The following is a 13,487-nucleotide window of genomic DNA, read 5'->3' on the forward strand; positions in this document are numbered from 1 at the left end:
TTGCTGCTCAAGCTGATAGGTACCAGAAGCTGGTAACACTCCCCAAGCTTCTCATCCTCAACTACCCTATACAGAAATCCTTTACGCTCCCTGATACCGTCCCAGTGCTTTAACAGAGACAAAACAGGTTTAGGCAGAGTTTTACGCTCCTGGCCACTCAGCTTTCTTTTCTGATCCCATAAGTCTCTCAGAACACCTAACACAGGGCCGTGCTGCTGAAAAGTACGCAAGTCCCTATTAGAATAACCTGGGAGGGTTGGAGTGTTCCCTTGCGTCGGACCACTTACCTCACTAGTACCAGCTTCCCAGCCTCGAATTTGCTTAACTCTACAGCTGTTAAGACCAGTGGTAACCAGTGCCGGGTCAAGGGCAGTGCCGTGATTGATCAAACTACAGATCGCCACAGCCCCATCAAACTCCACATCCTCCGAGACAGGCTCAGGCTCCCCTGCAAATGGCTGCCTAGGGAGTGCATCAGCCACGGTATTGCTCCGACCCGGACGTCGAAGTCAAACACTGACAGCTGTGAGATCCATCTCTGCTCCACTGCTCCCAACTTGGCAGTTTTCAAGTGGGATAGAGGGTTATTGTCAGTGATTACAGTGAATTTGGAACCCAACAAGTATCCACGAAATTTCTCTACTACAGCCCACTTAAATGTAAGCAGCTCCAATTTCATGCTGCTGTAATTCCTATCATTCTTTTCGGTATTCTTTAATCGCCGGCATCCCTGACGAAGGGTCTCGGCCCGAAACGTCGACTGTACCTCTTCCTAGAGATGCTACCTGGCCTGCTGCGTTCACCAGCAACTTTGATGTGTGTTGCATATGCAATAACCCTCTTTGCCTCTCCCTGCTGTTGGTATAACACAGCTCCTAGCCCATGACTGCTGGCATCGGTCTCCACTATAAAGGGCTGGGAGAAATCGGCAAAGCCAAGGATGGGGGAACTGGTCAGTTTCTCTTCGAGAAAGTCAAAGGCAGTTTGACATTCTTCCGTCCAAGACTGTTGTTACAGCCGGTCTGTTTTACTTGGACTCCCTACATTAGTACACAAATTCACTACATCATGCAGTGGACCTGCAATCTTAGAGAATCCCTGAATGAACCGTCGATAATAACTGCAAAAGCCAAGAAACGATTTTAAGTCCTGAACTGTAGATGGTACCGGCCACCGCTGAACAGCTGAGACCTCCTCAGGATCGGTGCCTACCCCGTTGGCTGATATCTGGTGTCCTAAGAACTTGACTTCTGACTGCAGAAAATGACACTTCTCAGACCAGTCTCCTGGAGGTGCTTAAACACAGTGTCGAGCCTCTCCAAGTGTTCCTGGAAAGTCTGTGAATACACCAGAATATCATCCGAGTACACAAGCATGATTTGGAAGACTAAGTCATTCATGGTTGCCTGCATGAGCCTTTGAAAAGTCGCCGGTCCATTGCAGACCCCAAACGGCATGCGAAGATATTCATACAGACCAAACGGGGTCGAAAAATCAGTCTTATGTCTACCACGCTCCTCTGCCGCCATTTGGTGGTAACCACTCGCAAGGTCTATTGTCGAGAAAAATTGCGCGTCCTGCAGGGCATCAAAACTCTCATCAATACGCGGGAGCGGGAACGCGTCCTTTCTGGTCTTAAGATTCAGTCTCCGATAATATACACACAGTCTTATGCTACCATCCGCCTTCCGGACCAACACCACAGGCGAGGCATACGCACTATTGCTCTCCTGAATCACGTCCTTCCTCAGTAACTTTGAGATGTGCTCTTTCACTTCATTGTACTGGTTCGGCGGAACGCGACGGTATGGCCGTGAAACAGGCTCGTCATCAATTAACCGAATTTCATGTTTCACCTTGTCAGTGTACCCAAGGTCTTCCTCTTCAACTGCAAAGATATCCAGGTACTTAACCAGTAAAGCTCTTCGCTGAGCTTGTTGTCCTTCACCACCCCCAGTGTCCAGCTTGTCTAGAATTGACTTTCACTTGTGATTACTACACTTCTCCCTTACGCCCACTCACGTGATCAATGCCGGCTGAGATCCACTGAAATCTTACTGCACATTGTGGATCACTATCCACGCACTCCACCTTTGACAGGATCCCAGCCGGGTCCTAGGTGTGAGCCGTACATCCTCTCGAGAGAGATTTAAAATCTGTACTGGCACTATACGATTACCAGAGTCAATAAGCGTAGGAACGACTACAATACCTCCCAGTAAAGGGGCGTTAAATGGCTCAAGTAACATTTTATGGTCACTACTAGCATCGCCAGTGGCCTTACTAGCCGCAATGGTGACTACAGATCCAGCAGGTATTTGCTCAGTATCTTTTCCCAATACCTGGACTACTGCTTTCTTTTCGGTAGTGTGCACCTGCACTTTCTGGAAAACATCTCTCCAATCAGAATCCAGCTTCCCTACTAGGGTTGTGTCAAACTCTGCGCAGACAAGTTGCCTACACTGGCGGATAATGTTCATGCCTACAATACATGGGATAGGTGGTTCAGTGCTCACAGGATCCCTGACTACTAGAAAACCACAATTTGGTATCTTCATGCCCATTGCTTGAACCTCTAGCTCTAGATACTCAAGGTAAGGAATATCAAGACCGTTTGCAACTGTTAGCCTAAGCCACCCAGCAGTGGACAACATATCCTCGTCCTCTCCATTCAAGTGTGCCCCAATGAACTGCTCGGTCAGGGCGCTTACCTGACTACCTGTATCTGTATCTGAGGTTCCGCCGAATTGCCCGACTCCCAACCTCTTGAGGGCAGGAGGATGCAGACTCCACTTCCCTTGCACCCCGCTTCCGTGGGCAATTCTTGGCCAGATGCCCCCCCACCTGACACTTGAAACATATTGGTTGCCTATCTTCTGTGAATCTAGGCTGTAAATTACGTCTACTGCTAGTAGCACGTGTAAAATCCCTCTGTACAGTGAGATCTTTCACTGCTTGAGTTAATTCACAAAGGGCTTTGCCCTGCCCTGCGACCACTTTAAGGACGTCATCCAGTGTGACAGACTCAGATTCCCGAGCTTTAAGAATCGAGTACTGTGCCTGGCCACCGCTACACTTCGACTTTCCAGACTTTGTATTTCCCAGGGGCTCTTCTGCGAGCCACAGACGAGCCTCCTCCCTCACTTCTATCATTGAGAACTCGGGGTGGTCCCGCACGAATCTGTGGAGCTCCCTTCTGAGGGAAGGATCCCTGATCCCCTCTATAAATTGATCTCTTAGCACCACCCTCTTATCGATCATGGCATCAGGGGAGTGCTTCAGTATATAAGAGCTTGGACTAGGGCATATGAAAACTCTCTTCCATCTTCACCCTCGCGCTGTTTGCGACTGTAGAAGCCATGCCACAGCTGGGGTGCACTATGCTTGTCGCTAAAAGCTTCCCTGAGACAGGTGAACAAGTCGTCTGCGCGGTCTTCCCCAGCATCACTGGCTGCACCCCTGAGCAGGGACATAACAAAGTCATACTGATCCTGGTCAGACTGATTTCTACTATTAAGTGCACGTTGTACTTCTTCAATAAAGTCATCAACAGACTTTCTCAACATCCCCCGTAAATGGAACAATGTGTCTTTCCCTTGGGACATATACATAGGACCGTTTGCTTAATTTATCTATGGTTGCCATGGCTTCATCATATCTACTATGCAATTCCCTAATTTGTTCATTCAGATCAAGTTCAACTGGTGTGACCTCTGAGCGTGACATAGTAAAACCTCAAGTCTTTAAAGTTCACCCAACAAGCCTGTAAATGGAGCTGCTGCTGTCCTTTGCTGCAAACGCGATGGCTTCACGGCCCGCAGTTCCCGGGGTCGACGTCACCACTCTGTGTCCTGACGTCATCGCTGACGTCCCGGCTCGTTCACGAGGGTCTATCGCGCTCTCTCCCTTTCCGCCCGCCGGGAGTGCGGTCCTGTCTTCACCAGTTACCGTACTAGGGACTGTATATAACTGCATACAACAATCAGAGACCCTCTCAACTGGCTTGGAATCAGCCCCATTCCTGGTACCAGATTTTGTAGCCTGGAGAAAAGTACACACTCAGGACAACAAAGACTTTTTCGGGTTTTAATTCCTTTATCTGTTTTAGATGTTTAAGTGCCAGAAGAGGGTCGCGAAACCAAATGAGCAAATTTACAGCAACACACATCAAAGTTGCTGGTGAATGCAGCAGGCCAGGCAGCATCTCTAGGAAGAGGTACAGTCGACGTTTCAGGCCGAGACCCTTCGTCAGGACTAACTGAAGGAAGAGTGAGTAAGGGATTTGAAAGTGGGAGGGGGAGGGGGAGATCCAAAATGATAGGAGAAGACAGGAGGGGGAGGGATGGGGCTGAGTCAAAATGTGGTGGAAAAGTTGAAGAGCCGAACCCCCATCTGTAATTTCTTCGGCTGCCCAACTTTCCGACCACATTTTGACTCAGCCCCATCCCTCTCCCTCCTGTCTTCTCCTATCATTTTGGATCTCCCCCTCCCCCTCCCACTTTCAAATCTCTTACTAGCTCTTCCTTCAGTTAGTCCTGATGAAGGGTCTCGGCCCGAAACGTCGACTGTACCTCTTCCTAGAGATGCTGCCTGGCCTGCTGCGTTCACCAGCAACTCTTATGTGTGTTGCTTGAAATTCCAGCATCTGCAGATTTTCTCGTGTGAACGAATTTACAACCAGTTCTTGCCGTTACAATCTCATCTTAACTTTCGATCCACACCCTTGTGTATGGACAGAGTTGCGTATGCAGTATAAATATACCAGAACTAATACGGTGGTGGCAATCCTTTCCTCACCATGCCCAGCCTCGGGCGGAACTCAATTCCAACGCCCCAACGCATCTTCAGCAGAAAGCAAGCTGGTCTCCCCCACTATCCAGCGCGTGCGTAATGACATCACCATCTCCCGTAAAGGCACAGACAACTATTCCAGCAATACCTGGATGGCTGCCTAAGTACACTTTTAACGATACTGAATAAGATCCGACGGTCACCCGGTTACAGTTAGATGGCACATGAATGTGAGGAGAATTGAAGGACATGGACATTGTGTAGGCAGAAGGGATTAATTTAGTTGGCCAGTTGATTAATACATAATTTAATTGGTTTTGGCACAACATTGTTGGCCGAAGGGCCTATTTCTGTGCTGTACTGTTCTGTTTTCTTTATACTGCCTATTGTTGCTATGTCTTTCAAAGTCAAAGTCGACTTTGTTGGCATCTGCACATGTCTATATATGCACTGGTGCAATGAGAAACATGTAAAACCATATAAGCGATGTTCACAAAAAAAAATCACAAAGGATACACAATTTTTCACAATAAGGAACAAAATTAGAACAAAGTGAAACAAAGTCTATCTTAGTGAAGCAACACACATCAAAGTTGCTGGTGAACGCAGCAGGCCAGGCAGCATCTATAGGAAGAGGCGCAGTCGACGTTTCAGGCCGAGACCCTTCGTCAGGACGTCGACTGCGCCTCTTCCTATAGATGCTGCCTGGCCTGCTGCGTTCACCAGCAACTTTGATGTGTGTTGCTTGAATTTCCAGCATCTGCAGAATTCCTGTTGTCTATCTTAGTGAAGACTTATCAAAATGGTTATGGTGTTGCTAAATTTAGTGATTAGGGTTATGCCAATTGGTTTAAGAACCAAATGGTGAGGAGGAGTAGCCGTTCTTGAACCTGGTGGTGTGGGACTCCTTGCCCGATGGTAGCTATAGGAAGGTGGCCTGGGTTGTGGGGATTTGTGATGCTAGATGTTGCCTTCTTGATGATGCTTCCAAAGGTGGGGTGGATGTGTCGGTATTGGTTTATTATTGTCATATGTACCACGAAACAGTGAAAAGCTTGTCTTTCTTGCAAACTGTTCTTACAGGCCAGATCATTACACAGTGCATTGAGGCAGAACAATAACGATGCGGAATAAAGTGTAACAGCTACAGAAGAAGGGCAGAATAACACACACAAAATTCTGGAGGAAGTGGAGTGTAGGTTCAAAGTACATTTATTATCAAAGTATGTATAATTTATACAACTTTGAGATTCGTCTGCTTACAGGCAGCTACAAAACCTGAATGAACCCAATTTAAACAAAAAGACCACCACCCAATGTGCAGAGAGAGAGAAGAATAATAAAGTGCAAGATCATAACAAGGGAAGATTGTGAGGTCAAGAGTCCATCCTATCAAACAAAAGGTCCCTTCAGGAATTTGATAACAGTGGGGTAGAAGCTGTCCTTGAGCCTGGAGGTACATGCTTTTAGGCTTTTTTATCTTGTGCCTGATTGGAGAGTTGAGATGAGAGAATGTCCGCGGTGGGTGGGGTCTTTGATTCTGTTGCCTGCTTTACTGAGGCAGTAGGAAGTGTAGAGAGAGTCCGCAGAGGGTAGGCTGGTTCCTGTGATGTGCTGAGCTGTGTATACGTCTCTCTGCAGTTTCTTGCAGTCACGTGCAGAGCAGTTGCTATACCAAGCTGTGCTGCATTTAGATCGTGCTTGTGGTATATTGGGCAAGAGTCCAGATGAAGGGTCTTGACCTGAAATGTTGACTGTCTATTTCCCTTCACAGATGTTGTCTGAGCCGACAAAAAGTAGCGGATACAGCCCGGCCCATCACAGGAAATGTCCTCCCCACCACTGAACACATCCATAAGGAGAACTGTCACAGGAAAGGATCATCAAAGACCCCCACATCCAGGCCATGCTCTCTTCTCGCTGCTACCATTGAGAAGGAGATATAGGAGCCTTGGGCTCCACACCAGTAGGTTCAGGAATAGTTATTACCCCTCATCCGTCAGGCTCAAGTTCAAGTTTAAGTTTATTGTCATCTGACCAAATGAAACAACGTTCTTCTGTACCATGGTGCACCTATAATTAGTATATCATTCACAGCACATAAGACAACAAATTAGCACAGATATGTTCATAAAATATAATTAAAAATGCATGTGAATTGGGAAGCACAGGTAAACAGTAAACAGCTCGCTGTCTTAGTGAAGAGACCTCGGTGGTGGCAGGGTATTCATTAGTCTCACAGCCTGAGGGAAGAAGCTGTTACTCAGTCTGGCAGTCCTAGTCCTGATGCTCCTGTACCTCCTTCCTGATGCGAGTGGGTCAGGGAGATTGGGATGGGTGGTAGGGAACTCCAGAAACAGCGTAGATAACTTCACTCATCCCAACACTGAATTGATTTCACAACCTATGGGCTTTCAAGGGCTCTACAACACATGTTCTCAATATTACTTTTATTATTTTGTTTTTCTTTTTGTATTTACACAATTTGCCTTCTTTTGCACATTGGCTGTTTGTCTGTCGTTGTTTGTATACAATTCTTCATTGATTCTATTGTGCTCCCTTATATCTGCTTGAATGCCCACAAGAAAATGCATCTCACAGTGTCAGAATCATATCACTGGCATTTGTTGTTTGTGGCAGGAGTACATTACAAGACATAATAATAAAGCTATAAATTAAATAAATAGTGCAAAAAAAAAAGAGAAAAATAGCAAGGTAGTGTACATGGGTTCATTTTGATAATAAATTTAATTTGAATTTTGAACATCTAATCTTTTGAGACTCCAGAGCTGGTGTGATGCTGAAGGTACCAACCAACGCTCTGAAACTGGTCATTATCCTCACCCTTCTCCAATGCCAGGCTTGCTAATACTGTGTCTCACTTTCAGAGCCCTGGGCTGGAAGAATGCTACAACATGGATTTTGGTGAACCATCCTCAATGGATCTCTTCTGAACGATGTCTGAGGCCAACAATAGTTCTACTGATCCCAGCTCCAATGGGTCTGTTTGTACAAAAAACTCTGTATCAGTCACCTTCCCAATTATCTTCATGAGCACGGGGATATTATCCAACAGCATTGCCTTTGTGATTCTGGTGAAGGCCTACAAAAGATTTCGGCAAAAATGGAGAGCTGCATTCCTCCTGTTTGCCAGCGGACTAGTCTTCACGGATTGCTTGGGTCATGTCATTGCTGGGGCCATAACAGTCAGAGTGTATGCCCTGGACAGGGACTGGGAGAAGCTTGACCCCTCTGGGTATCTCTGCTCTATTTTAGGGACCTGCATGGTTTTCTTTGGTCTCTCTGCCTTGTTCCTGGGCAGCGTCATGGCATTTGAGCGGTGCCTGGGCATCACGCATCCTTTCCTCCACTCAACCAAGATGACCACCCGTTGCGCCAAGTTCATCCTGGGATTCACCTGGTTGTTTGCACTGTGCATCGCTCTGCTGCCCAACCTGCACATCGGAGAATATACAGTTCAGTGTACCCATACCTGGTGCTTTATAAAAACAGAAGGCGTCTCCTTTGGGAAAGAAAGCGGGATTCTGCTCCTGTTCTCCTTGCTGGGGTTGAGCTCCCTTGGCACCTGCTTGGTGTGTAACATAATTAGTGGCATCACTTTGGTGAGAGCCTGTGTGAAGAGCAAGTCCCACAGGAAAGGAAAGTCTCAGCATGTGGAAATGTTGGTACAGCTGGTGACCATTATGTGTGTCTCCTGTGTCTGCTGGGGTCCATTCTTGGTAAGATATTGTATCCTCTATTTCTAATTTTTAAATATTAAGTGTTTGTTTCCAAATATAACCATATAACAATTACAGCACGGAAACAGGCCATCTCGGCCCTTCTAGTCTGTGCCGAACTCTTACTCTCTCCTAGTCCCACCGACCTGCACTCAGCCCATAACCCTCCATTCCTTTCCTGTCCATATATCTATCCAATTTAACTTTAAACGATAACATTGAACCTGCCTCAACCACTTCTGCTGGAAGCTCGTTCCACACAGCTACCACTCTCTGAGTAAAGAAGTTAATATTATTAATATTAATATTAAAGAAGTTAATAAGTAATAAATATCTGACTCCAAATATTTATAAGCACTAAATATTTGACTCCAATTTTTTTCAATGGCCGCACAGCGAGAGTCATAGAGTTGTGATGGATGTCTATCATATTCAACAATGACAGGAAACTTGTGCAGATTTTTTAAAGTTGGAAAAGCCATTGCACTGGGTTAGTCCCACTCTCTCAACCTCAGAAGTCTGGGTCCAGTGGTACGAGTAGTCATCACAACTGGGGTCTTGCTTGGTTACTATGACAACCCTGACTTCCTGTCATGCCCTTTGCTCTCTACAAAGCTTGGTCAAACCGGTTTTCCCGGATCTCACTGTAGATCCTATTTGGCTGCTCTGTTGGAGCTGACTTCACGTGCTAGGATGGGCATGTCCCTATCTCACCTGCTGGCTACCTTCACCTGGTTTAGCCTGCAGTACTAGGGTGTGGCTGCTGTCGCACGCAAACACCTACTTGGAGCCACAGGTGAGAGGTATGTGTCCAGTGGGGACCAAAGGTGAGTGAGCTGCCCCTTCACTGGAGGTGATATCCCTCCCAGGACACCCATACACTCTGTACAGCAAGGAAATAGTCCTTTCAGTTCTAGCTACCTCATTACAGAAGGACGTGGAAGGAAAATCACTGAATTGGCAGTGACTATAACGAATTCCAATGATTCCCTAAACCAGTCTTTCCCACATGTTCATCATACGTAGCATAAATCAACTTCATCCAGATATCTTCCACCTGGTTTTGTGCCATGCTATCTAGTTCTGGAGATAGATCAGTCTTAAACATGTTCTCTGGTTTATTTTTAACTACTCTGTGAAGAAGATGACGTTCAAACCACAAGTGTGAAGTGATACACACTCGAAGACAGGGATGATAGAAGGATTCTTAGCAGTGTGGAGGAACAGAGGATTGTTAGAGCCCAAATCCATAGACCCTCATATGTGCTGTGCAAGTTGATCAGGTGGTTAAGAAGTCATTTGGTGAGTTGCCCTTCATTAGTCAGGGGATTGAGTTCAAAAGCCTGCTCTATAAAACTCCAGTTCGACCACATTTAAATTATTGTGTTCAGTTCTGGTTGCCTCATTATAGGAAGGATATGGGAAGTTTCAGAGAGGTCCAGAGGAGATTTACCAGGATGCTGCCTGGATTAGAGAGCATGTCTTATTGAGGAAAGGTAGAGCAAGTTAGGCCTTTTCTCTTTGGAGTGGAGTTGTAGAGAGTAGTGGACGTGTGGAATGCCTTGGCAGTGGAGGTGATAGAGGTAGAAACATTGAGGACATTGAAGAGCCTCTTAGATAGGCACATGGATGATAGCAAAATGGAGGGTTATGTGGGAGGGAAGGTTTAGATTAACCTTAGAATAGGTTAATAGGTCAGCAGAAGGGCCTGTAGTTTTCAATGTTCTATATTGAATTCTGAATATTCACAGACTAAATAATAGAACAAACTTAAGAATAGAACTTCATTGCTGCTCAGAAAATTATGTGGTTGAGGTAGTGGTTTATAAACAAATATAATGTGTCTTGAGACTCCAAGCAAGGAGAGGCTGATGATAGTGGATGCTGGATTACAGGAGGGGGATTTCTAGAGTGGCTATGAGAAGGCTTTTTAGAGCAGCTTGTGGTTGAGTCCACTAGAGGACTAGCTATTCTGGATTGGGTGTTGTGCACTGAATCAGAATTGATTAGAGAGTTTCAGGTAAAAGAACCCTTGGGTAAGAGATCATAATATCATCAAATTCACCCTGAAATTTGAGAAGGAGAAGCTAAAGCCAGATGTATCAGTATTATAGTGGAGTAAAGGAAATTACAGCGGCATAAAAGAGGAGTTTGCCAGAATTGATTGGAAAAGAACACTGGCAGAGCAGCAATGGCTGGAATTTCTGGAAGCAATTTGGAAGGCACAGGATATATACACCTCGAAGGGGAAGAAGTATTCAAAAGGAAAGATGACACAACCATGGCTAACACATAACGTCAAAGCCAACATAAAAGCCAAAGAGAGGGCATACAATAGAACAAAGGTTACTGGGATGTTAGAGGATTGGGAAGCTTTTAAAACCAACAGAAGGCAACTAAAAATGTAATTAAGAAGTTAAAGATGGAATACAACAATAAGGTAGATAATAATATTAAAGAGGATACCCAAAGTTTCTTCAGATACATAAAGTGTAAGGAGAAGGGAGAGTAGATATCAGACTGTTGGAAAACAATGCTGGAGAGGGACAAGGAAATGGTGGACAAACTGAAAATGTATTTTGCATCAGTTTTCACTGTGGAAGACACGAGCAGTATGTTGGAAGTTCCAGGTGACAGGGGTCATGAAGTGTATGAAGTTACCATAACTAGAGCGAAGGTTCCTTGGAAACTGAAGGATCTGAAGATAGTTAAGTCATGTAGACCAGATTGTGTACACGCCAGGATTCCGAAAGAGGTGGCTGAAGAGATTGGGAAGGCAGTAGTAATGATCTTTCAAGGATCACTAGATTCTGGAATGGTTCTTGAAAACTGGAAAATTAGAAAATGTCACTCCACTCTTCAAAAAGGGAGAGAGTCAGAAGAAAGGAAATTATAGGCCAGTTAGTCTGACCTCAGTGGATGGGAAGATGTTGAAGTTGATTGTTATACTTTATACTTTATTGTCGCCAAAGAATTGGTACTAGAATGTACAATCATCACAGCGATATTTGATCCTGTGCTTCACACTCCCTTGATTACAAATATTAAATATTAAAGATATTAAAAATAGTTACAATTAGTAAATGTTAAAAATTTAAACTATAAATCATAAATAGAAAATAGAAAAATGGGAAGTAAGGTAGTGCAAAAAAACCGAGAGGCAGGTCCGGATATTTGGAGGGGACGGCCCAGATCCGGGTCAGGATTCGTTCAGCAGTCTTATCACAGTTGGAAAGAAGCTGTTCCCAAATCTGGCTGTACGAGTCTTCAAGCTCCTGAGCCTTCTCCCGGAGGGAAGAGGGACGAAAAGTGTGTCGGCTGGGTGGGTCGTGTCCTTGATTATCCTGGCAGCACTGCCCCGACAGCATGCGGTGTAAAGTGAGTCCACGGACGGAAGATTAGTTTGTGTGATGTGCTGCGCCGTGTTCACAATCTTCTGCAGCTTCTTTCGGTCTTGGACAGGACAACTTCCATACCAGGTTATGATGCACCCTAGAAGAATGCTTATGGATGTGGTTTCAGGGTACGTGGAGGCCCATGATAAAACAGGGCATAGTCAGCATGCTTTCCTTAAGGGAAAATCTTGCCTGACAAATCTGCTGGAATCCTTTGAAGAAATAAAAATTAGGATAGACAACGGAGAATCTGTTGATATTATGTACTTGGATTCTCAGAAGCCTTTTGTCAAGGTGCTACACATGAGGCTGCTTAACAAGTTAAGAGCCCATGGTATTACAGGAATGAGTTTAGCATGGATAAAGCGGTGGTTGATTGGCAGGAGGCAAAAAGTGGGAATAGAGAGAGCCATCTCTGGTTGGCTGCCAGTGACTAGTGGTGTTCCGCAGGGGTCTGTGTTGGGACTGCTTAGAAACCATAGAAACTACAGCACAGAAACAGGCCCTTTGGCCCTTCTTGGCTGTGCCAAACCATTTTCTGCCTAGTCCCACTGACCTGCACATGGACCATATCCCTCCATGCCCCTCCCATCCATGTATCTGTCCAATTTATTCTTAAATGTTAAAAAAGAACCCGCATTTACCACCTCGTCTGGCAGCTCATTCCATACTCCCACCACTCTCTGTGTGAAGAAGCCCCCCCAATGTTCCCTTTAAACTTTTCCCCCCCTCACCCTAAACCCATGTCCTCTGGTTTTTTACTCCCCTTGCCTCAGTGGAAAAAACCTGCTTGCATTCACTTTATCTATACCCATCATAATTTTATATACCTCTATCAAATCTCCCCTCATTCTTCTACGCTCCAGGGAATAAGGTCCCAACCTATTCAACCTTTCTCTGTAACTGAGTTTCTCAAGTCCCGGCAACATCCTTGTAAACCTTCTCTGCACTCTTTCAACGTTATTTATATCCTTCCTGTAATTTGGTGACCAAAACTGAACACAATACTCCAGATTCAGCCTCACCAATGCCTTATACAACCTCATCATAACATTCCAGCTCTTATACTCAATACTTTGATTAATAAAGGCTAATGTACCAAAAGCTCTCTTTACGACCCTATCTACCTGTGACGCCACTTTTAGGGAATTTTGTATCTGTATTCCCAGATCCCTCTGTTCCACTGCACTCCTCAGTGCCTTACCATTAACCCTGGTTAATGTTCTACCTTGGTTTGTCCTTGCAACGTGCAATACCTCACCTTTGTCAGTATTAAACTCCATCTGCCATTTTTCAGCCCATTTTTCCAGCTGGTCCAAGTACCTCTGCAGGCTCTGAAAACCTTCCTCACTGTCCACTACACCTCCAATCTTTGTATCATCAGCAAACTTGCTGATCCAATTTACCACATTATCATCCAGATCATTGATATAGATGACAAATAACAACGGACCCAGCACTGATCCCTGTGGCACACCACTAGTCACAGGCCTCCACTGAGAGAAGCAATTCTCTACCACCACTCTCTGGCTTCTTCCATCGAGCCAATGTCTAATTCAAT

The 13,487-nt window shown here is 45.3% G+C and overlaps 1 protein-coding gene across 1 annotated transcript in view; it reads left to right on the forward strand.

The window, feature by feature from the left end:
• ptgfr (prostaglandin F receptor (FP)) overlaps nt 1–13,487 on the forward strand; it is a 50,692-nt gene that overhangs the window by 10,308 nt on the left and 26,897 nt on the right. Inside the window, exon 2 of the mRNA XM_063065059.1 lies at nt 7,680–8,531. Coding sequence (XP_062921129.1) covers nt 7,749–8,531 — 783 coding nt within the window. The 5' untranslated portion in view covers nt 7,680–7,748. The remainder of the gene's footprint in view (nt 1–7,679; nt 8,532–13,487) is intronic.

Source organism: Mobula hypostoma, chromosome 12 (genome assembly GCF_963921235.1).
Source record: "Mobula hypostoma chromosome 12, sMobHyp1.1, whole genome shotgun sequence".
Classification (NCBI taxonomy): domain Eukaryota; kingdom Metazoa; phylum Chordata; class Chondrichthyes; order Myliobatiformes; family Myliobatidae; genus Mobula; species Mobula hypostoma.